Genomic DNA, 21,033 nt, shown 5'->3' on the forward strand with positions numbered 1-21,033 from the left:
TCGTGGAAAAATAAGACATCCCCTGTAAATAAGACCTAGCGCATCTTTGGGAGCAAAAATTAATATAAGACACTGTCTTATTTTCGGGGAAACACGGTACATTGTAATCTGTCCATCCCCCCCCCCCCTGACCCTGTATCTTCCTGTGTAGGTGTTTACTTTCTTTTGCTTGCTACATCTGCGGAACTGCTCAAGGTCAACCAGCTGGAGGTGGGATGGAGTTATGGCGTTGCTTTGCTTATTATGTATCTCATGCCTGAGAACTGAACTTGTGTTTATGTTGTAGAACCGTTGTGTTCCCAAGGAATTGGGCGCTAGTTTTATCTGCATTCCCGCCAGCGGGAATTGGACTCATTGGTCCTAACCTGGTTCAAGTTCCTTTATTATGTTTCCCTTTGGGGTCTGTAGTCATTCCTAACAATTCTTGTGTTCCTGATCTAACCATCGCTTTATAATAAATTTAACTTTGGCCTTCAAACGTGGATTTATTTCGAATGCATGGGGAATCGGACACTAGATCAGCACCAGTTTCCCTCACAGGCAGGTAAGGTCTTACCCTGGCTCCAGACCAGAGCTCACCAGGAAACAAAATGGGAGCAGCAAGCCAGATTCCAGCCACTCTCAGCTGATGGGGAAGCCAGCCATTAAGCAGCTTGGAGAATTTAATTTAGCATCAAAATCGCAGGAGGTCATAGCCCCTCTGTATACTGGCTTGGTCAGGCTGCACCTTGAGTACTGTGTGCAGTTCTGGAGGCCTCACTTCAAAAAGGATGTGGACAAAATTGAGAGGGTGCAGAAGAGAGCGACAAGGATGATCAGGGGTCTGGAGATTGAGCCCTAGGAGGAAAGGCTAAGGGCCTTGGGAATGTTTAGTTTGAAGAAGAGGAGAGTGAGGGGGGACATGATTACTCTCTTTAAATATTTGAAAGGCTGTCATTTGGAGGAGGGCAAGGAGCTGTTCCAGTTGGCAGCAGAGGACAAGACCCAAAGCAACGGTTCTAAATTACATGCAGAAAGGTATCGGCTGGATATTAGGAAAAACTTTTTCAAGGTCAGAGTGGTTCAAAGGTGGAATCAGCTGCCTAGAGAGGTGGTTAGCTCCCCTTCACTGACAGCTTTCAAGAAGAGGCTGGACGAATATTTGTTAGAGATGCTTTAGGTTGGTCCTGCATTGGGCAGGGGGTTGAACTAGATGGTCTGTATGGTCCCTTCCAACTCTATGATTCTATGAAAAGGAAGGGGCCATGGAGAAGGGCCATGGCTCAGTGGTAGAGCCTCTGCTTAGCATGCAGAAGGTCTCAGGTTCAATCTCCAGCATCTCCAGTTGTAAAAATCAGGTAGGAAGTGATGTGAAAGTCCTCTTCCTGAGACTCTGGAGAGTCACTGCCAGTCTGAGTAGACAGTACTGACCTCAATGAACCAAAGGATTTGATTCGGTATAAGGCAGCTTCATGAATGTTCAAAAACAGCAATGCAAAGGTTAATGAAAGGGAGAAAGCTGGAGCAACTGCTGAACAGTTTCTATCCAATCCCAGACTTCACAACAGTTCACTCCTCTCTCTTGCAGAGCAAGGCAGTCCAGGAAACCATCACAAGAATAATATCCCCCCCTACCCCCCCAGGTATTCTCAGTGGAGTCATCACAAGCGCCTCCATCTGTTCTGTGGCACAGTACACAGTTCATTGCAGTAAGTGCAGCGGTGAAAATGACAATACCTTGCCGTAATTAGAAGTGCCAGCACTTCTTCGCCAATACCCTTCACGTCTACCACCAGCGCCGTTTCATATTTCTTCACAGTGTTGGAACATAAGGTCACCTGCCACAGGAGAAAAGTATTTTGGTTACAGGAGCAAAGTTCCTGACCACCGTGGTGCAGGAGCTGTCCACAAGCCATTTACCATTCATTCCAGTGAATTTCAACACCCACCCCAAAGAACGGCCCTCTTGCTAATCCTACGAGAAGGCAGGCACATAAAATGTAAGAAAAGCAACCTAGGGTACAAAGAGACCGGATATGTTAAAGGAAAGCAAATGACGAAGTACTGTGACTAAGGGATACTAATGAAGACCCCTCTTATGAACTCTCAAACTACTTTAGGTAAAGGTTCCCTTGCTCGAAAGCCAGTTGAATCCGACTCTAGGGTTGCGGTGCTCATCTCCGTTTCAAAGCCGAAGAGCCAGCGCTGTCCAAAGACGTTTCCAGTCCTAATCACACATGACCCATGGGCTAATTCCAATGTATGAATCCTCGTCTAAGTAAAAACCCAGACCTCAGAATGTCTTTAATGCAACCGCTGCTTGTGTGGCTCAGCAAATGAACCTGGCAATTCAAAAGGCAGCAGCAATCCCACAGCATGGATGGGGGACATAAAGGAAGGCTACTTCCACTTACGGCTAGGAATTAAGTTCAGGGACTGCAGATTTCAGTAGTAGACCACAGGCCTCTCAGCACTGGAGTATGCGCATAACGTTTAATGAGGATGTTCGCAAAAGAGTATTACTCTGTTGTAATACTCAAGGTCACCCAGAATTTCCATGGAATTCTGAATTCAAAGGATGGCTTTGCCTGCTGTTTGAGTGAGGCTCCTGGGAAGCACATTCCCACCTGAGGGATGATTCACATGTTACTAAGTCCACACGGCAGACACATGGTCTGCCAATGAGGACTTTCAGCTGATGTGCAATGTGAATTCAACCTTCCCCTCTCACCACTGTATTACTAACCTATATCAGTCCCAGGGAGCCATCACTTAACTTGATGGAGGAATTTATGTGTAGCTAGCTGTCTGTACATGTAAATTTCTGTGTAGGGGCAAATGGAAGCTCCCCAAGGCTGTTTCTGCTGGGCAAATGGCAAGGGGGAGAAGAGACTGAAGCATCCCCTCCAGGCATGCCACAGTTCCTATCCCGATCAGGCCTGCACATAAGTTCCCAGCACAGAACTCACAGAAGACTATCCTTGTGTCCACAGCAGGGACTTTATGCAATGGCGTGAATTGGCCCTTAGGGAGAGACTGGTGTGCTAAGAGAGGGAAATTTAACACAGATGGTGTCTATTGACTGGGCAGAGAAAGAGACCCGGTAGGTGGGAAGGCTTGTAAGAAGTGAGTTACAATAGCTTAGAAGAGGTGATCAGAGCCTGGACAAGAATTATTTTAGTTGCAAGAACAGAGAAGAAAGGGCCATTTTTTGAAATGTTGAAAAGGAAGAAGTGGCAGCTGAGAGCTGGAGAATACTTTTCTCTTTTGTTGCAGGTAGCTGGCTTCTAATTTGAAAAGCAGAATTGCTTTTGTTGTTTAAATTAACTTCCAGGTGGGTAATTTTGCAATCCAGTCAGGGCCCTGTGGCTGTGCCAATGGAAGGTACTATCTAACCAAGATAAATTCTGTGCATTCGGTTTGCTGTCAGCTCTGCTGCCCAGGATAAATGGCGGCTTTACTGTACCTGGATATCCATGAGCCCTTGGGAACGGATGGTGCCTTGGCTCGGTGTGATGGCAAATTCCTTGGGCCTCATGCTTCCAAACCGCACCGTTCTCCAGTCTTCCCGTGTAATGTCAGAGGCTTGAATCTGACTCTCGACACTGGGCTCACAGCCATCTCCGGGGACACGAAGGCTGAAGGTCATCGGAACAAGAGATGTGTTGCTGAGGGAGCAGGAAAGAGTGTGAGGAAAACCTGCAACAGAATATTGTCACCCAATAAGCATTAGTAGTAATAAGATCACTCGATGATGGAGCCAAAAGGATAGCCAGTCCAACCCTTCATTGTTTGTGACATCAACAACAGAAATCTGTGTGCCTTTAGGCCAACATAATTGTTTAAATATCCAGAGTCACTCAACGTGGTGAATCAACAACTCAGCCCTAGGTACATTAAGTTCCTAAGGGCAAGTCATGTATGGTTTAAAATGGATAGAGGGCTTCTTAAATTATGCTTTTATGTTACATAGTAAGGCTCATGTATCAGTCAGCTGACAATCAGAAGTAAATCCAAACAACAAGGGAAAAAGACTAGTGTCACAGGAGTCCCAAATATACAAATTCCACTAGTAGAAAACACCATCAAAGATTGCCAAAACAATATATCAAATAATTATAAAGTTGGTGGTGTCACAACAACAACATTTATGCATAATGCATAATAAGGCATAAACAATATTTCCTCCTTTGAAGATAAGAGATAAAGTCCATGTACTCGGTGTAACGTGATAACTTGATAGGAGGAGTCCACATAGTCATAACATATTCCAAACAGCCTTTGCAAAGACACCCATTCTAGATATTTGGAAGATGCGTTTCCTTCATATCCAGAGTCACTCAACGTGGTGAATCAACAACTCAGCCCTAGGTACATTAAGTTCCTAAGGGCAAGTCATGTATGGTTTAAAATGGATAGAGGGCTTCTTAAATTATGCTTTTATGTTACATAGTAAGGCTCATGTATCAGTCAGCTGACAATCAGAAGTAAATCTAAACAACAAGGGAAAAAGACTAGTGTCACAGGAGTCCCAAATATACAAATTCCACTAGTAGAAACACCATCAAAGATTGCCAAAACAATATATCAAATAATTATAAAGTTGGTGGTGTCACAACAACATTTATGCATAATGTAACTATAATAAGGCATAAACAATATTTCCTCCTTTCAAGATAAGAGATAAAGTCCATGTACTCGGTGTAACGTGATAACTTGATAGGAGGAGTCCACATAGTCATAACATATTCCAAACAGCCTTTGCAAAGACACCCATTCTAGATATTTGGAAGATGCGTTTCCTTCAACTTCTTCAGTTTGCCGCCTGTGTAAGTGGAATTTACACAAATGCACATATGAAAAACAGAATTGTTTAAAAAAACATGTTATGACTATGTGCACGCCTCCTATCAAGTTATCAAGTTACACTGAGTACATGGACTTTATGTCTTATCTTCAAAGGAGGAAATGTTGTATCTTATGCCTTATTATAGTTACAGTATGCATAAATGTTGTTGTGACACCATCAACTTTATAATTGTTTAATATATTGTTTTGGCAATATTTCATAGTGTTTTCTACTAGTAGAATTTGTATATTTGGGACAATCAGAAGTAGGCAAACATTTCTTTAAAAATGCCTTCCAACTTGGGTCCTACTATGGTGAGTAGAAGGTCTGAACATGAGCAAAACTGAGCTCTCCCAGGAGAAATTCTACAGGCTTGCCCAAGTTTCCTTTAGTTTCCTACATCTTTTAGAGAGTATGGCCAGTGTAAATTGCAAGTATGAGAGAATTATACTTGGCAAAAACATTAGTTCTAGTTCAATATATGACAGCTGTTTTTTAAAACTTTTTTTTTAAAAAATAGAATATTTACAAACACACCTAGGATTGCCAACCTCCAGGTGGCAACTGGAGATCTCCTAGAATACAGTTGATCTCCAGATGACCAAGATCAGTTCCCCTGGAGAAAATGGCTGCTTTGGAGGGTGGACTCTACAGCATTGTCCCCCACTGAGGTCTCTCCCCTCTCCAAACTCTACCATCCCCAAAATCTCCAGGTATTTCCCAACCCAGAACTGGCAACCCTATCTCAGTTCCATATTTTTAAAAAATAGATAATTCATAATACAACATTAATTCTAGTATTCTAGTTTATTATTTGATTTAGAATGTCCAAGTCCTTAATCATTTTTTCACCTTAGGATCAAATCCAATTTAGTATTTCACTCTTTGCCAATTCAGCTGGCAAGTTTTGGTTCTAAAAAGCAAGGAAAGGAGTCTATCATTGCCTGTATAGAGTCTGTGCATTAAGCTTCTCATGTCTGTCAGCTTTTAACATAGTGATTTTGTCCATTAACATGATGTCTCATATATTACATAGCCAATTTTCTAAATTAGGTACTTGTTCTTGCTTCCAGTATTTCGCTAAAAGGACACCAGCATTTTGCCATATTAAGTACCACTTAGGGAAAGCCATTTCATTAAAGCCCAGCAGACATATTAAAAGCAACAAAGGAAATGAGGAACTGTTGCCATACTGAAAGATAATTAGCCAGCATTAATCACAAGGCCATCAAAACATGTCTGGGTTTTCTCTCAGCCAACTTTTCAGATCAGCCAAAGATGCCCTGTTATGTATTTCATCCTAACACGTGACAAAATTGTCTGATACCAAGAGCAACAACTCAAACACTCAAACACACTTCTATCAATGTACCAAGGTAGACCTGATGTGGATACTTCCTTTTGTCTGCCCTGAACCCAGTAGTAATTCACCAAGGTCATCATCAAATACTTTTCTTCATTTGTTAGTCTCACCTGCCTCTAGTTCTCCCCACTGAAATACTTATCTTAGAATACCTGTCATTTGTCCTCCTTCAAATCCTGCCCCAAAACCCACTTCTACCCCAAAACCACAGCCTCAGTTTGCCCACACCTTCTGCCACCCAAATTTAGCCCTCCATATCACATCCTTTCCCCTTTTGTACTCAATTACGATTTGTCCATCCAGCGTGTGCTGTAAGTCATCTGGACATGTTTAAAGGAAATATCACTAGAAGGACAAACAAGAAGGGATCCCCACTGTAAGCAATTAATCCTTAAAGAAAATCCAGCACACAAATACTGTTCTAAATGGCATAGACTTACCAAAGGAGACATCCCCAAAGTTGAGGGATGGGACGTTGAAATGAAATGTGGGTCCAATAACACAGCCACTGGAAGGAAAACAGAAATAAGTAAGGATGTGAATGCTTAAAGATGTACTTAACAATGGTGTTTCCTAGACTGCAGCCACCTTCTGGATTTTTGTTGGTGTTGTGGCAGTTCCAGTGATTGTACTATTGGTGCAATCAATACATATTTACATGTTTTCTTCATTTTTTCCCTGTCAGTGTTCCATCTGTTCACATTCACATTGTGGATAGGTTTTCTGTTTTTGTTGCTGTTGTTTTGCACATGTGCTGAAGAACTGCAGTGCTTCACCAGCCTCAAGGGGCTGAGAAATCCCCTTATGTGTATGCCGTAAGTCAGACTGTGCTGAGTGATGGCTCCGATTTCTCATATGGAGAGCTACCTGCTAGCCCTCAGCCAGTAATTGAGCAGCTGGCTGCAGCTGGCTCTGAGCCAGAAGGAGAACAAGAGATCAGGTTACCAGCTGATCAGGAGTCACAACCTACAGATAAAACCAAGCCAACACCTTGTAGTTCTGAAGAAGTAAACAAGTCTTCAGAAGCCCACAGTCCACTTAGCTCACCCACACCTTTGCAGTGCTGATACTGTCAGACATGCTTAGAGTTGCAAGAAAGGCGAAGTGTAAGACTCATGGCCCATCATCAGCTGTCAATTGAAGAGACTGCCATGGAATAGCCGGGGAGTTTAGCTCATTAAGACTTGGCTATAAAGTACAACAGGAGAAGCAGCAGTTTGTGGATGCAACAAGTACACTTTGCTACTGGGCCACCAACCATGCTGCTAACGGACCTCTACAACTTTGAACCTCAGACTGGACCTGACAACTGGCTTTTCTGGAACCCCTGACCTTGGACTGGACTTGGACTTGCTGCCTGGAACTCCTTGACAGTAGACTGGACTTTGGTAAACCTGATCTCTAGAACCCCTGACTTTTGGACAGGACTTTGGTTAGTCTTGGCAACCTTGCCTGTGACCCGCCGTGCTGGACCCCAGCCCGTGCCTTCTGGGGAAGCTACATTAGTATAGTGTACATTCCCAGCCCACCACACCACACCTGAGAGTTGTACCTGGTGTACATCTCACTCCTTTTCGGTTGCTGCTTGTCCTGCATTTGAGTGTTCCCTCTCATTGCCCCCTCCCAAATTTGTATTCCTTTCCCTGACTTGCCTCAGTACACAATTAACAACAGCCTTTCTGGGTGGGTTTGGGTGACAATCCATGAGATAGGAAAAACTGTTCACATTTTGAGCATGAGGTTATCTTGCTAACTCATTCCGCAATGGGGGGGGGGGGGAAATACAGGAAAACTGCTTTAGGAAAGAACAGAGGAAAAAGCAGGACAGCATAGGGATGTTAGCGAAGTTGTCTGGATACAAGAAAAAACTTGGTAATATAGGGGAGTGAAAATGGAACATTAGGGCAATCTGGAAAATGCCAATGTGACCCAGAGAAAATGGCCTTCACTGATCCTCTGTGCTACTTTTGGAATGGAGTAGCCTTCCAGAGCAGGTCCAGAAGATCCCTTCACTTGCTATTTTTAGAAAGGTGTGTAAGGCAGTTTTATTTCAGGGAGCATTTGGCGGGAGGTGAACAGTTTTGGTGGATTTGGCTGCATTCTTTTTAATTCTGAGAGAGTTGTTCTAAATCTGTGTTTTTTAATCTGTGCTTTTAAAATGCTATTTGTTTTAAATCTCCACAGCCACACCCCTGCACTCACCAGCTCCAGAGGAGATGTCAGCAGGGGATGGCCTTGCTCAGGCCCTGCTGAATCACACAGCCCAGCCAGAGGTGATGGGGAATGGAAAATGGGCGAGGCCATGCCCCAGAATGCACCACCAGCAGCCACAACCTGAAAGCGTGCCTCAGAACAGAGATGGGACTCAGGCACCAGGCTACACCTGGGAACAGGCCAGAAGAGGAGGCCAGCAGCAGCTGGGTCCTCCCTAGGGCCTACCTAAGACAGGCAGAGCAGTCAATTAAAACCTGAGGGGAGGGGAGAGGGCAGGAGAAATGAGGTCCCGGAGGCCAGTGGCCCAGATTCCCTTCACTCGCCATGAGCCTGCCCCTGAAGAGAAGTCATTGGGTCGGCCAGCCCCCGGGAAACCCTTTATTAGGTCAGCCTAGGGAAGGCCAGGGAGGAAGGACCAGCTCTTCCCCAAGAGATCCTAGGAGAAGGATCGACTGATCAGCCAACCAGGGTAGGGTTGCCAGCTCTGGGTTGGGAAATACCTGGAGATTTTGGGGGTGGAGCTCTGAGAGGGTGACTCGTTGCCATATAATGCCATAGAGTCAGTGGTCATTTTGGGGGGGCGCCATCCCCCCGGGTGAGGTGCGGGAGGGCAGGGCCTGGAGCTCCCTGCTGGTGCCTGCTGGAGGTCGCCGCCGGCTGTGGGGAGGACACACTTCCGGTGATGTCAGGGGGTGTGGCATATGCTAATGAGTTATGCTAATGAGTCCCCCTAGCTCTTTTTCTACGAAATGACCCCTGCATAGAGTCCACCCTCCAAAGCAGTCATTTTCTCCAGGGGAACTGGTCTTGGTTGCCTGGAGATCATTTCTAATAGAGGGAGATCTCCAGTTGTCACCTGAAAGTTGGCAACCCTAGACCAGGGTGAAATGAAAACCTCTTTCCTCCCACTATTCTGAGGCTCCTCCTGGGACAAGGGCTAAAACAAGGCAATACTGGAGGGCAATGCATACCTGGACTGAGTCCCACTTCCAGCGGAGTCTAACAGGAAGTCAGTTGTTTTTGTTTTTTTCAAACTTTGTTTTTACAATGGTCCATTATGACTTCCAGAAAAGTAAAAGGAAGGATTCATACCTTACATTCCAGCTGCAAAGTATAATTTTAGGCCATTTCTAATGTCATGTTTTTCTGTTCTTCACATCAGGCTGTATTCCATACTAGAGCCATGAGATCCACTGACAGCACCCTGATCTGACTAGCCCTTTCCTAAATTTCATTTCTTGGTCACACTAGTGTGTGACAGGAACCAGAACATGACATGCATTCAGCTATTATGGTTAGGTCCCCCTGGTCCCCCTCCTCCTGCAAATCAGCTCTGACTCCAAACTACTCCAGACATGCACGGCGCTCACTGTTACTGGCTTTCCAGCTTACCTAATCACTAAGTTCACAGGCAGGGGGGATCCATTGACGTTGAACTGGAACTCTTCAGAGAACTCTCCCAGGATGGTGGAGCTGAAGGTGATCTGAATGGCTTGATGGTCCCCGGGCTGGATGATACCTTCACTGGGCTGAAAACTAAAGCAGGAGCCCAGGGGGGTGGGCGAGCACGTCAGGCTAAAAAGGGCATCAATAGTTCCATGGTTGAACAGAATGGCCTGCAGCAGAAAAGGGAGAAAGAAGGTAAGAACAGGAAGGAATGGTCTCTTACCTCAAAAGCAGAACTGCTTAAGGTTTCCCAATTAAATCCAAGGAACAAAGTGGTGATGCTGGCTGGAAATGTTTCTGTTCCAAGCAAAAATGTTTCTATTCCAAGCAATACACATGCAGAATCACCCTACAGACTTTTTAGATCACTGAAACTGAGTTGGGACGTTGTTAGTGCAGTACAGATGTCACATTTCTTTTATTAAAACATTTATGCCCTGCGTTTCCTCTTGGTTCAAGGCAGCTTACAGTACATTCATTCTGTAGCAGCAACAGCAAAGAGTATACATCTTGTGATTCCTCTCACTGGATCTGAACTTGCCAGGTGTTTTGGAGAATTGTTGCCCTGCAAGGAGCTTATAACGCTCTCATGGACTTATGAATAACTGGATTGTGCAATAAGTGTGCCAAGGGAAATGGATTGTGTGGTGACCACGTGCTGATGCCAACTACATGGACTGTGAACACGCGCCCAGCTGTGGGAAGTCTCTTCCTGAGATAATGTGCCAGACCAAGAGTGGATCCATGGGTTACCTGCCACCCCTCACCAGCAACGCAGCAGAGATGAGCCAAGCACCCTAGCCACGAAAAGCACATAGAAACCAGTAACCATTTACTATAGAGGAATGCCATATTGTAAACATGAATATGTTGGGAAACATCCAAAGCGCAAGATAGATCATTAATGTACCTTACTACTCTGAATGTGTAGTGTGTAGTTTTGTAGCTTATAGTGAAAAGCAATAAAAATGATTAAAAAAGGGAATGCCATGCTATGCAAAGGAGACCTGAGAATCTGAACAGAAACTCCATGAGCAGACATCTCCTCTAACACGAAGGCGCCTTCCCCCCACCTTCGCCAGATGCTGCAAGCAGGCTCTCCATCATAACGAAATAACTGCTTCCATAAAGTGATTAGCTGGCTGACTCACACATACTGGCTAAACCCATCACCTAGAGCCATCAATGGACCATCAAAGACAATGACTCTGGTTGCTTCAGCCATTGTCCTACAAAGGTGCCACTGTTAAAGTAAATAGAGGCAACATTGCCCAACCATTAAAGCCTCCATCCTTCTGAAACCAGGGTTATTTTTAAGCAACTTCCTGGGGACGGGGCTGGGGGGGACGTGACTAGAGAACACACACATCTCAGCCCAAATAAAGTGTAAAAAGAGAGAGGTTAGTCTTCACTCTCTCTCTTACTTCCTCTCTACCTGACCACATCCTACCTTGCTGACTTTTGGTTTAAGCGCTGCACAGAGTCTATCACGTGCTCTGCTGGTTCAGAACATGACCCCTTCCCTTATAGTCTCCCTCATTTTTCTGCTGCAGGATCGCTTCATCTCGCTGGACAGGTCAGTATTAACCCACCAACGATCTCCTGCTAATGTGAATGTCGCTGTACCTTTTCAGTCTATTTTTCCTAGTTCTGTATTGTTTTGTGTGTGCCTGAGATTTATTGTGTGTGTGCAAACTTTCCAGTAAAGAAACCATTTCTTTTAAGATCTGGTCTCTGTGTCTAATTTCTGGTGTTCCGGAATAAGCAGGGCTCCTGTATACACAGGTTATTGCTCCCTTAGCAGCCTATTGCCATTTAATAACTATAATTCCCAATTTTAATAAAGAAATAAGGCAATTTGGCTAACAGAATCTACATTTCTTTCCTGGTGCCCCGAGATGCATGTGACAAAGAAGCTGAGGTGTTGTTTAGCACCAACAAAGGGCAGCGTTCAGTCATTCCAATTTGTCTCTAGCCAAGGAAAATAATACTGATACAGAGGGAAGCAATACGGTTTTTGTTGTGTATTGAGAAGTTCAAATGAACAAGCATTGTTAGAGAGGCTCCTAGCAGCTACATTCAGATTGGCTGCCCTTGCAGAGCAGGCCAGTCAGGTAGCAGAAGTGTAAGTGATGCCATGCAAATGAAGGCTCCTAGCTACTGTGTTCTTATTGATTTATTTGTATTTTGTGGGTGTGTTTGGGACTAGGGGTTTTGTATATAATTGCGGCTCACCGCATATGTTGTTGTTCTTAATGTTACAGAAATAAAGAGCTACGCTGAAATCACGATAGCCTCTTGAACCCACTATTTACAGTTTTTATATCAGTTTTAGCATCAAACATGAATGATGTGCCAATGCTTGTTCTAAGGAGACATTTCAGTGCTTTCTTCTTGGCCGCAACCAGCTCTTTTTCAAAAATGTCCCAGATGGTGGAGATCTTTTGCAGAAACTCTGGATTGCTTTCAGAACTGGACACTTTCACCCAGTCCACAAGTTCACATGGTTCTGGGTTGCTGTGGCTATGCTATAATTTTCTCTCAACATTTAAAGAGAAATATTTGAACCTGGAAAAAGTTAGATGTGCTGCTTTCTTGCCAGAGAGACTGCTTTGTGGGATGGAGCAGGAGTCACCAGCACTTTTTGGATGTTGCCCATGACACTGTGCATCACAAAACCATTAAAGGGCAAATAGACAAATGGGTACCTGCTCTTAGAGCAGGGGGGGCACCCGTCCCGTGTAGTGTAGCGGTGGCGTGAGCGGCGGCGGCAGCGTAGAAAACATGGCGGTGGCTAGCGAGGCAATGCGAGTGAGAGGAGGCTGGGCCGGCAAAGCGCAGAGGCGGGGCGACGCAGCAGGCCGGAGCCTACTGGACAGAGGCTGGCAGCGAGCATGCGCGGACATGCGCTCAGTCCAAGCCCGAAGGAGTCGCAACAGCCGGAAAGTCGCAAAAAATCAAAGACCAGTGCCAGGAGGACGTAATCGAACAAGCTCCCGCAGACAACAACGACTCGCTACAGGGTGCCTGGTAGGCTAGTCACTCTCCCCCATGTATGTATGTGGCCCTAGGTTAGGATTGGCATTAATGGAACATGTAAACTGCTCAGAGCCCTCAGGGGGTGAGTGGTATATAAATTGAAGGAAATAAATAAATAAATTCCTTCCCTTGTACATAGCCATTTTACGATATGCTCTGCTATTGTCTAAATCAGGTGTCCCCAACCTTTCCAGACCTGTGGGCACCTTTGGAATTCTGACACTACATGGTGGGTGCAGCCACAAAATTGATGCCACTAGAGGTGGAGCCAGCCACAAAATGATTGCTGCAGCTTAACTTCAGTCATGCAGTTAAGATCGTTGTGCTGTGGTGGCAGCTGCCACCAAAGGAACATTTTAAACATCTGCACAGCCAATTGGATTTCCAATAGCCAATCAGAAGCCTTGCTAGGCAAAAGCCCCACTCACTTTCTAAAAGATTTTGGTGGATACCAGAAAAAGCATTGGTGGGCACCAACATGTACACATTGGGGACTCTTGGTCTAAATCTTTTGTTCACTTTTTAAAAAGTTCTTTGTATGCGGAGCACTGTCCCATGAGGTATACACATCTAGTCAAATCAAAAAATGTAAACGTATTCTCTCTGTGTGTGTGTGTGTAGGAATTACTGTAAGTCCCATCTATAACAGTATATGGTGCAGGAATGTTGGCTTGGATCATGTAAAAAAGGAGTAATTCAGCAAGGAATGCAGTTTTAAGGTAGAGAAAATAGCAAGGATCAGGCAGCAGAAAAAAGTCAAGACTTATAAAAGCCCACAGGACAAATAGTACTCTTCCACCTCTTGGCTCAGTGAAGGCTATCTTAATTGGGTTTATACAAATTGGCTAGGCCAATCTCGTTGGATCTTGGAAGCTAAGCAGGGTTGGCCCCGGTTAATACTTGGATGGGAGACACCTGAGGAAGTCCAAGGTTGCTACGCAGAGGCCGGGAATGGCACAACACTTCTGTTCATCTTGCCTTGTAACCCCTACAGGGCTGGTGTAAATCAACTGCTACTTGACAGCCCTTTCCGCTGCCACCACTGCTGATGCTATGAGCCAGTACAGCACAGTTGATAAAAGGTGGAGCTTAGGACCCAGAGACCCAAGTTCACTGCTAAGCAAGTTACTTTCTCTCAGCCCAGTGTGTCTCCACACATTGTGGAGAGGATAAAACAGAGATTCTACAAAGGTGGAATCAGCTGCCTAGGGAGGTGGTTAGCTCCCCTTCACCGACAGCTTTCAAGAAGAGGCTGGACGAATATTTGTCAGAGATGATTTAGGCTGATCCTGCATGGGGCAGGGGGTTGGACTAGATGGTCTGTATGGCCCCTTCCAACGCTATGATCCTATACAGGTTATTAGCCCTGGGTTCAACACTGTTGAGGAGCAGGTTTTTTCTTCCCGTTCCCCAGAGCATGATGATGCATTTCCTTGGCTTTGCATTGATCTTTCCAAAACCTGCTTTGCTGCAAACTCTTGAGAAAGAAAGCAGGAAAACCTGAACAGCAAACACATGTGTGGGAAAGTTCAGATTCTCCTGGTCCCACCAACACAGCAGCCATTTTCCCCACCCCCACAGAATAGCAATATTTCGATCAGTTTCTCTGAATTTCTAGCTTTAATTTTTTAAGTCTCTAGCCTCTTTCAGTATGGCGATATAAGGACAAAGTCATATCTTTGCAATGAGAGAAGATAGAGACTTACTTTTTTTCAAAAATGAAAGCTAGGAATTGAGGGGGGAAACCGGAGAAAACCACTATTATAATGTTATAACAATACAATGATGTTCAATTTGCAGATTTTAAAAAGAATTTTAAAAGCCCCAGTGGTGGAGAGGTGGCACTGTGGAGAGACTTGCCATGTGGAAGCCCTATTGCCACTGTGCTATATTGGCAGCTGCAGCAGCAACGAGGGAACCACATAAACCTATCCTTATGTGAAAACACCAGATTGTTCCCATAAGCTCCTCAGCAGGCCACAGATTTGATCCATAATAATGCTCACCTCATAACTGTGGACTGACCCAATGAAAATTTTGCCAATGTTCAGCTGGTCAAAGTTGAAAAGCAGCTTGGGACCCATGGCCTCTCCTTTGATGCGAAGAGGGAGTCTGTTCTCACGGCCTGCAAAGAAGACAACCCCTCATAAAGATTGTCACAAAACAGAATCACGAAACAGAGACCCACCGCTATAGGAAATTGCTGAGTTTTAACAAATTATATTTATCTTCTGTGATTGCCACCATAAATGTGGTTAAGGCGGCCCAATTAAACTTTATTTTCAGGCTATAACTGAAAAGCTTATCTTCTCTGTTTTAAATCTGGCTACTGATGTCTGAATGCTGCCGTTTCTTTATGTCTCACATCTTCAGTAGGATCCAGGGGATCCTTCCTGAGTTTAAAATTAGTGGATTTTTCTCAGTAGCTAAAGAGCTCTGCAATGCTTGGTCTTGACAGGTTAATTTGGCCCCACTTTGAGAGATATTATGCAAGCAGTGAAAATCCATCTGTTTTCCAAAGGTTTTCACTGATGTTTCTGAGCTATAACGCCCTGATTGTTTAAGCTGTCATTCTTGATCAAATACGTGAACTGGGTAGCCCAGTTTTTGTTGTTGTTTTTCTATAGCACTCTCTATTTTGTTCATCACAGTTTTAACCCTGTATTCAAGTTTTACAAAATTTTATTGTTTTTAACTGATCCAAGGCTGGCTTTGAACCATATTAAATCTTCTGATTCTATTTGTTGTTATTGTTCAGTCGCACAGTTGAGTCCGACTCTTCGCGACCCCATGGACCAGCTCCCGCCAGGCCCTCCTGTCTTCCGCCGTCCTCCGAAGTTGGCTCAATTTCATGTTCATTGCATCGATTACACTGTCTAACCATCTCATCCTTTGCCATCCCCGTCTTCTTTGACCTTCAATCTTTCCCAGCACTCTGAAATTATGAAAATAGCTAAGAAATCTAAAAAATGAAATAAAGCCTAAGGCTGCAGGTGCTCTCTCCCCCTTTTCTTTAAATTGTTGGTCTTTGTGTGGGATATACCCATCCAGGAAAAATGCTCTTATGTGAAGCAACATGCCCAGAAGTCCTAGGAGAATTTCCCTCTTGAGGGCCTGGACTAAGTATTCTTTGCTGCTGACTATGAGATAAGCATCTCTGCCCTGGACATAGGTGCTGTGTTGCTCAGCAATCTGTATTGTCTAGGGCACTGTCCTCTGAGGCAATTAAGGGTAGGGTTGTCAACCTCCAGGTGGTGGCTGGAGATCTCCCACTATTACAACTGATCTCCAGACAACAGAGATCAGTTAACCTGGAGTAAATGGCCACTTTGGAAGGTGGACTCTATGGCATTATACACCGTTGAAGTCCCTCCCCCTCCCAAACCCCACCATCCTCAGGCTCTGCCCCTAAAATATCCAGGTATTTCCCACCCTGGAGCTGGCAACCCTGATTAAGGGGGAAGACCCACAGGAGCTCATGGTGATCTATCAAGTTCAAAATTCATGACAGTTTGTTCATATCCTAGAATCTTGAGCTCAAAACATAGTTTTTGTTCTTTAAAGCTTAAAATAAAAACAGTGGTTTTGTAAAATAACAGAATTACCTTAATGACTTGATATGCAAAGACGGAAGGAGAGGAGGGAACATTTATTTAAAAAACATTCTCAATCAGGTAGACTCAGGCTATGGTTGTTTGGGTGTTGTGAAACACTCCTTTCTACTGCCATAGGGTGTGTTCAGATGGCTCTTTAGATCTGCGCGAGGCACGGGTGCCTCACAGCACCCATAATGTAATGTCCAGACATCAACATCTGGGAAACGTTCATCTTCCATGAGCATCCCGTTTTGCCACACTTCGGAGCCATGCTAAAAATATACTACTTTAAATCTGGAGTTTTCGGTTCCGACGTGCCACTTGCAGACTTTCTGTCTGATCGTTCCAACGCGCAATTAAAAATGGTGCCCGTTTGGGATGGTCTGACATCAGACCATCCCAAACGGATGCCATTTTTAAAAAATCCTAATTCTGCGCATGCGCAGTTAAACAAGGCCATGATATCACGCCTATGCATATGCGCAAAAAGTTTGTGGGTTTTTTTTTAAACCCACCGTGCCTCCTTCAGTGGACGCTGTTTAGACAATCCACAGCGGAAGCAGTGCACGGTAAGGCAATTCCCCCGGGGGATACCTGGTCATGCGAGGGCGGATTAAAAAGATCAGGATCAAATGTGAGCCGGCATAATAGCAGGATTAGCTGCCCCTCTGAACGTACCCAGTGACATGTATTTTTCATATGTGCATGTGTGTGTGTGTGTGTAAGTGAGTGTGTGCACACCTGGAAGTCATGGCGACCTCTGATGATTGACCCCTACTGGGGGCCTGGAGGATATTCAGAGAGGTGGCTGAATAGAGCCTGCCCCCTCTCCCACCTCTGGTACTCCAAGGAGGTCTCCCATCCAAGTACTTGCCAGAGTCAATCCTGCTTGGCTTCCAAGAACTGATGCGATCGGGCTTGCCTTGGGCTATCCAGGTCAGGGCAACTGCTACAGACGTGGATTAGCTTGGTGACATTTTACTACACCAAGAGTCCCACCTTAAGCAGACTTACAGCCCTCCATGCCAATTGATTTTGCTGGACTTTGAAAGGTGTAACTCTGCTTAGAATTGCACAGCAAGATACACTGGAATTTGGCTTGGGGCAGTTAAGTACACCCCAAATACAATCTGTGCAAGTTTTCTCATATTGTTGGCATGAGACTGGCCCTACGCTGTACATCTGGCTTTCCTCCGCTCCTAACCTAGCCCACTGGTGTCAGTGCAGGTGTCTCTCTTTTTATATATATACTTTTTATTGATTTTCTACTACAAACTACAAAACTATAAACTACAAAAGAGAGTAACAAGGTACTTTGATAAGCTATTCATACGCTTTGGATATTTATCTACATGTTTATGATTACATTCAATTACTTAAGTTCTAATAAAAGTATTCAAGGAGAAAGAACATAAAGGCTTATTGGTTATTATATCGCATCTGGATAAAAATATACAATCATTAAATGAGAGCATAGGCAATCTCAGTTCTTCACTTAGGTTTCTTCTTATCTTTGCTTTTCTTCTTCTTTTGCCAGGGGAGATTCACTTTAAAAGTTTTGGGAGCCAGAATCAGAGTCAGAGTCGAAGATTTCACCTGTGCAGGTGTCTCTTAGCAATCCCACTCACGGACAGCTGGAGTGCAAACAGTGAAATTCAGAGTTTGCTTTTGTCCCTGCATTGGGGGGGATCCTGATGAAATGGCAGACCTCCCTGTTGATAACAACTGAGCTTGTCTATATGGGGACTTGAAGATGAAAGGATAAAATCTGGTGTGCCCTCCAGGGAAGCATCCCCCCCGCCTCTAGGTTTTGAGTGAGAACATCACTGCATGCTTCATCAAAGCTTAACTCCCGCTGCATTCTAATTTGTAGTCTGTCTGTCGCACACTGAACAGCCTTCACCTACAGAATACAAATGCCCGGGGAAGTACTTTTTTTATTTACAGAGAACTGCATGGGGTTTGCTTTGTAACGGCCTCCTGTTGTAATTACCACAGATCCATACTAACACCTTGCAGTTGTGGCTAGTAGCTGCAAGAGCTGGCCCTGATTCCCTCCATGTAGGGTTTTTTCCCTGGGGAAACACGCCAAAATGGAGTTCCAAAACCTCTTTGACAAAATTCTTTTTAAAACGTTTAAAAGCTCATGAGTTTTCAGTGTACAGATTGAAAAGTTCATTTCCCTCTTGAGAGTTCTGGCACCTCTCCCCCCCCCCCAAAGCACAAGCGCCCTGCCTCCCTGCCTCCATGGCAGGAGTAATTCTTTGAACACTTTCCTCATAAAGCGTCCATGTTGCTTGACCTGGGATGGTGTTGGAGGCACCCTCACTGGGCAGCTGCCAGGGCCCGTGGTGGGGGGGGGCGCGTCAGTGGCCTCAACTCTACCTCATGCAGCATTATGCCCTGCCCTCTTCCTCATCACAGAGGTAAAAACCTCTGTATACCAGTGCGTGAGGCGGCAGCAGGGGAATGCCTCAGCCTCTGTGACATGTTGTTGGTCTTCCAAAGTAATTGTTTGGCCACTGTGAGAAACAGGATGCTGCACTAGATCGACTACCAGTCTAATCCAGCAGGGCTCTTGTGATGCTCTTATGTTAAGCAGTGACTAGACTGGGAATGTCCTGACCTAGATGGCCCAGGCTAGCCTGATCTCAGAAGCTGAGCAGGGTTGCTACGCAGGGGCAGGCAATGGCAAGCCACCTCTGGATGTGTCCTGCCTTGCAAACCCTACAGGGTTGCCACAAGTTGGCTGTGATTTGATGGCCAAAAAAAAAGAAAAAAAGGACTGGGCACCCCTAAGGGACTGGGCCCTTCTCGTCCTCTTGCGCTCTGGACTGCCTCTGCTGTGGTGCCTCTCTGGTGGTCACAGGGTTCCTCTTCAGAGCAGAAGGCAAGACAGAGGCTGGCTGCCATCTCCATCTCATCTCCCCTCCTGCTGCATGAGTGAGCAGCCACTGCCTCCCCTTTTTCCGCTCGCCTGCTCCAGCTTCCTTCCCGCTGGGCAGCAGCTGTGGTGAGAGACTCCCCCCCCTTCTCTATTTGAACAGGATCTCCTTGTGATGGGTTTCCATGGGGATTCCATCAGTCCTTCCAGACTATTAGACCTGTGGCATAGTATTAGCTAACATGTTTCTCCAGCATCTTGAACACTAATGACAGGGATTTTTACTGAACAGCTTGCAATTCAGTGCTTCACTGAGGGTCATGCACTCTCTCTCACTCACCCCTCTCTGGAGGCCAATGTACCTTTTCAAGAATGGGCATTCTTATACCATTCCACTGTCCTCTTGAGAGATAACAGAGTGTCAGGGAAGTTGAAGGTACCCTTTTGGGCCACCCATATTTCTGCTCCCCAATCAACCTTTCCTCTATTTGTATATTTTTATTCTGCCCATCCTCCAAGGTAGTCTGGTGCATTTCCTTTTTACCTTCACAGTACTGTGGTGAGGTAGGATAGTCTGAGGGAGACTGAGTAGAGATCTGAACTCAAGTCTCTTTGTTCTTAGTCTAACACTCTGGCCACGGCACCACATTGTTTCTATGGGATTCCAAATACATATCACAAAGACAAACAGGTTTTTTTTTTGGGGGGGTGCAGAGTTTGGGGAAGAAAACCATTGTAGGAAAGAAGAAGAAGAAGAGGAGGAGGAGGAGGAGGAGGAGGAGGAGGAGAAGAGATTGGATTTATACCTCATCCTTCACGGCCTGAAAGAGTCTCAGAGTGGCTTACAATCTCCTTTCCCTTCCCCTCCCCACAACAGACACCCTGTGAGGTAGTTGGGGCTGGGACAGCTCTTTTGAGAACTGCTAGTGAGAGAACAGCTCTGAAAGAACTTGTAACTGACCCAAGGTCACACCAGCAGCTGCATGGGGAATAATGATAGGGAAATGGCTGAGAAACTGAATGCATTTTTTGCCTCTGTCTTCACTGTGGAAGATGAGAAGTGCTTGCCCACTCCAGAACTGCTGATCTCAGGAGGGGTGCTGAAAGACCTGAGTCAGATTGAGGTGATGAGAGAAGAGATCCTACAACTGATAGACAATTTAAAAACTGATAAATCACCAGGCCCAGATGGCATACATCCAAGAGTTTAGAAAGAACTCAAATGTGAACTTGTGGATCTGACAAAAATATGTAATCTTTCATTAAAATCTGCTTCCATTCCTGAGGACTGGAAGGTAGCTAATGTAACTCCCATCTTTAAAAAAAGGTTCCAGAGGAGATCTGGGAAATTACAGGAAAGTCAGTCTGTCATCCATACCGGGTAAGTTGGTGGAAACTGTTATTAAGGAAAGAATTAGTAGGCACATTGATGAACAAAACCTACTGAGGCAGACTCAGCATGGGTTCTGTAAGGGAAGATCTTGTCTCACTAACCTGTTAATGTTCTTTGATGGAGTGAACAAACATGTGGACAAAGGGGAACCAACAGATGTTGTTTACCTTGACTTCCAGAAAGCTTTTGATAAAGTTCCTCATCAAAGGCTCCTAAGTAAGCTCAATAGTCATGATATAAAAGGACAAGTCCTTTTGTGGATCAAAAACT

General features: G+C 45.0%; 1 protein-coding gene across 1 annotated transcript in view; it reads right to left on the reverse strand.

Moving 5' to 3' along the window:
- Nucleotides 1–21,033, reverse strand: part of LOC107124600 (hydrocephalus-inducing protein homolog) — a 105,213-nt gene that overhangs the window by 33,219 nt on the left and 50,961 nt on the right. The window contains exons 10-14 of the mRNA XM_015428090.1: nt 14,897–15,015; nt 9,798–10,021; nt 6,632–6,699; nt 3,446–3,678; nt 1,717–1,817 (exon numbers count right to left, since the gene is read on the reverse strand). Of these exons, the coding sequence (XP_015283576.1) occupies nt 1,717–1,817; nt 3,446–3,678; nt 6,632–6,699; nt 9,798–10,021; nt 14,897–15,015 (745 nt within the window). The remainder of the gene's footprint in view (nt 1–1,716; nt 1,818–3,445; nt 3,679–6,631; nt 6,700–9,797; nt 10,022–14,896; nt 15,016–21,033) is intronic.

Source organism: Gekko japonicus, unplaced genomic scaffold (genome assembly GCF_001447785.1).
Source record: "Gekko japonicus isolate JY-2015 unplaced genomic scaffold, Gekko_japonicus_V1.1 scaffold1148, whole genome shotgun sequence".
NCBI lineage: Eukaryota > Metazoa > Chordata > Lepidosauria > Squamata > Gekkonidae > Gekko > Gekko japonicus.